This window comes from Centroberyx affinis, unplaced genomic scaffold (genome assembly GCF_046629955.1).
Source record: "Centroberyx affinis isolate AG114_WGS23_722 - 3 ecotype Tasmania unplaced genomic scaffold, CSIRO-AGI_Caff_v1 ptg007568l_1, whole genome shotgun sequence".
NCBI classification, from domain to species: Eukaryota; Metazoa; Chordata; class Actinopteri; order Beryciformes; family Berycidae; genus Centroberyx; species Centroberyx affinis.
In genome coordinates, this window is record NW_027283816.1 from 184842 (window position 1) to 188020 (window position 3179).

General features: G+C 47.5%; 1 protein-coding gene across 2 annotated transcripts; it reads right to left on the reverse strand.

Annotated features, from left to right (window-relative positions):
* Positions 1–732: 732 nt before the first annotated feature.
* Positions 733–2767, reverse strand: her9 (hairy-related 9). Of its 2 annotated transcripts, none has more exons than XM_071513836.1 (4): positions 2424–2767; positions 2144–2239; positions 1946–2033; positions 733–1819 (listed from the first exon to the last, which is right to left on the reverse strand). In XM_071513836.1, exons 1-4 carry the CDS (start codon positions 2529–2531, stop codon positions 1239–1241), a joined length of 873 nt encoding a protein of 290 aa, XP_071369937.1. In that variant the 5' UTR covers positions 2532–2767; the 3' UTR covers positions 733–1238. The 2 variants fall into 2 exon arrangements, with proteins under 2 accessions (XP_071369937.1, XP_071369936.1); XM_071513835.1 differs by having other exon boundaries at positions 733–1822.
* Positions 2768–3179: the final 412 nt, after the last annotated feature.

Here is a 3179-nt window from a genome sequence, read left to right on the forward strand (position 1 = left end):
AATCATAAGATTTTGAAGAGTCTGTCATCCAAGTTTGAAAGTTTCAAATTCTCTCCACTGTGCGCGAGGTGCTTTGATCCATCCCGTCCTCCATCAAGTTTCCCCACCACCGCACTAAACTCTCCAAGTTCCCTCGTTTTCCCTCCATTGAGCAGTAGGCCCATTGGGAGTGGAATTGAACAATTGATACACAAAAGGAAGCGAGGATCCTTCCATATTCTCCTTTCACTGAGGCAATCTGTTAGTGACATTAACCCCTGAGCGCATTTCCCAGGCTCATGAATAGGGTTTAAGACTTCTTAAAGCTCCCGCTGCATACAGGATGAGACCCTTTTCAAACTTTTAATTACCTTTATAGCAATAGAAAAATACACCCCCATTGTCCCCTCTACCATTCTGCACTGGGTCAAATTTAAGGAACTCCCGCCAAACTGGTGTCAAGGTGGCCATTTCTAAGTTTGTAGATTAATTAATATAGGACTTAAATATTGGCAAGAAGGAAATGAATACAGACTCGTTTTGGATGAAGTTACAAAAATTGTGAGTCTGTACAAAGGTTTTACTCCATGCGTCTCAACTAACTCTTCAGAAGTTTAACTTTTACGCATAAAATGTAACTTTTACGCACGGTCTCAAGGAATACAGAATGGCCCTCTATACCCTTGAATAAAGCATAACAACGCAATATGGAAATGATAGAAACACGCTGTAGACAATAAAGTTAGTTTCTGAGATCTGATTTATTAGAACAATGGGTCATCGCCCAACTTTTTCCAACATAAAACAACAAAGAATATAAAACACAGCTTTGGTATAACAATCAATAACAACTCTGTACAAAACTAAACCTTTTCATAAAAAGTACTTCATAACAAACATTTCCTATAAATCTTCCATTGCATGTACAGCATATTTATCACTGACATCCAAATTTTGGAATCAGATAATAAATTATATAAACCGTATGCCATGTTCAACAAAGGCAACCCGTGTTCCATAAAACGGAACAATGAAAACTAGTGGGAGCGGTAGGCCTAGTGGTTAGAGTGACCGTCCCGTGGCGGAAAAGTCACAGGTTCGATCCGCGCAACAGCCACACGTCCCATGAAGTGTCCTTTGAACCCCTGCCTGCTCACACACTGTAAGTCATCTCTGGATAAGAGCGTCAGCTAAATGCCTAAACTGTAAATGTAATGCAAACCGGTTTCATGTGTCTCTTGTCCCTTCAGCCACCTGGGCTACCACGGCCGCCACACAGGCTCGTTGCTCTCCGACCCGGTGCTGACCCCGACCGGACTGACCGCCTGGGACACCCCAGAGAAAGAGGTCATGCCGTGGACCGGAGACGCTGCTGTCGGTGCCGAGCTGCCGTGCACCGGACTGGCGTTGACTGCAACGGGCACTCCCGCGTTTGCGTACAGGGGGATGACGGGGGCCGTGGCGGAGGCAAAGGCCGGGTTAGGGATCAAAAATGCGAACTGTCCATCGGTTGCAGGCACCAGCTGGAAGCCACCGAACACCTTGGGAGAGACGGCCTCCGTGGGACTGAGTTTGGGGCCCATGGAGGCGCCGTTGATGGGCAGCGTGGATGGGAGCTGCACATGGAGAGGCTGTGCGAGGTGCGCCTGCTGGGAGGGCGCCTGCTGCGGGTAGTTCATGGAGATCATCTGGCCCATGCAGCTGGACAGGTGGTTGAGGAGCCTCGACCGTACCTCCGTGTTCACCCCCTCCGAGGTGGAGAGGAAGCGAGTGACCTCGTTCATGCACTCGTTGAATCCGGCTCTGTATTTGCTCAGGACGGTGGCGTCTGCTGACAGCGCTGCTGGGGAGAAGAGGGAAACGAATTAGCGACGCATTCGTGACTTTGCCACTCAGGAGATTTCAGCAGCTTGTTAGACTAGATAATGATAATGTTTGTTTCCCTAACGTGGTAAAATTAACTTACCGGTCATTTGTACGCGCTGCAGGTTCCTCAAGTGCTTCACTGTCATCTCCAGTATATCTGCTTTCTCCAGCTTTGAATGTCTGGAGCTCTGTGGGAGACAACAGGGCAAGTAAGTCTGTGTTCAAGACATTCACTTGAAACGAAACAAGTATATCAGCCGAAAAGATTGTTTAAGTATTAAAATTCACTTCAACTTACATCTTTTTTAAGTGCGTCAAGGATGAGTGTCTTGAGTTGACCGAGGCTTTCGTTTATTCTCGCTCTCCGACGTTTTTCCATGATCGGTTTGGATGACTGCAAAAAATAAACAATCCATTAATTTCTTGTTCACCTGTTATTCACCAATTGCAAATATCTCATGTCACATTACTTGACCAACATATGGTTACTGACTGCAAGTTACAAACTTTGATCCATTACAAAACTAAATCACATTCAATCACAAATAATATCGCTGTTTGCAAATTCAAATCCTTACTTTTCTATGCTCGCTGGCATTTTTGGGTTTGTCCGGCGTGTGTGATCCGTTTGCAGGGGCACCGGCAATAGGAGATGCCGTCTGCTTTTCCATAGTGTCTGCTGGCATTATTGATGAAACCAGGAAGAAAAACGTACAGTATATCCTCTTTGGAAGCGTTCGATGCAAAAGAAAAAACAAGTTGGAAACGTTTCAAAAGTTTCACTGGGTGTCAGCGCGCGTCAATGCAGAGCGTGTGAAAGATGTGTGATAGTCGAGTCCCACCGATCAGCAAACGTAATATCGCTTGTTATCACTGAGCTGTCATCTGAGTCGAGGTGCGCGTGGTGCGCCGTGCAGGGCGAGTCTCTACTCTGCTGCCGACACACGCCGGCGGTACTTATAGACGGCTCGCGTGCTCCCAGTTCGTGTGAAACCCTCTCTGCATTCTTTCCCACACTCGCCTCAGCCAATAAGAGAGAGGACTCACCCATTGGGCGCGGGGCAGACCGCTGATTGGACAACACCCCCGCGGGCTGTCAGTCACGCGCTGCTCAATCAGCCCTGGAGGGACAAACAACAAAGCGGAGCGAGCGCAGCAGCCGGGCCGGCCTGGCTGTGAAGTGATAAGGGGGGAATTGGGGGAATGCGCTGGCTGTTTGCTTCCAACTTTACTCCGTGCCCGTCAAAAATGTTTTGCTTTTTTTTCTGAGTTCGGCAAGAATCTCGAGTCTGTATATTGACAGACTCTTTCACAATACGTCCCAGACTTTTTCC

What these genes read in the sequence shown, in the direction of transcription:
- her9 (XM_071513835.1), bottom strand. Translation starts at nt 2,531, where the DNA reads ATGCCAGCAGACACTATGGAAAAGCAGACGGCATCTCCTATTGCCGGT. An exon ending in ATGCCAGCGAGCATAGAAAA is followed by an intron (nt 2,240 to 2,423) that starts GTAAGGATTTGA and finishes TATTTTTTGCAG; the next exon opens with TCATCCAAACCGATCATGGA. An exon ending in TTGACGCACTTAAAAAAGAT is followed by an intron (nt 2,034 to 2,143) that starts GTAAGTTGAAGT and finishes TGTCTCCCACAG; the next exon opens with AGCTCCAGACATTCAAAGCT.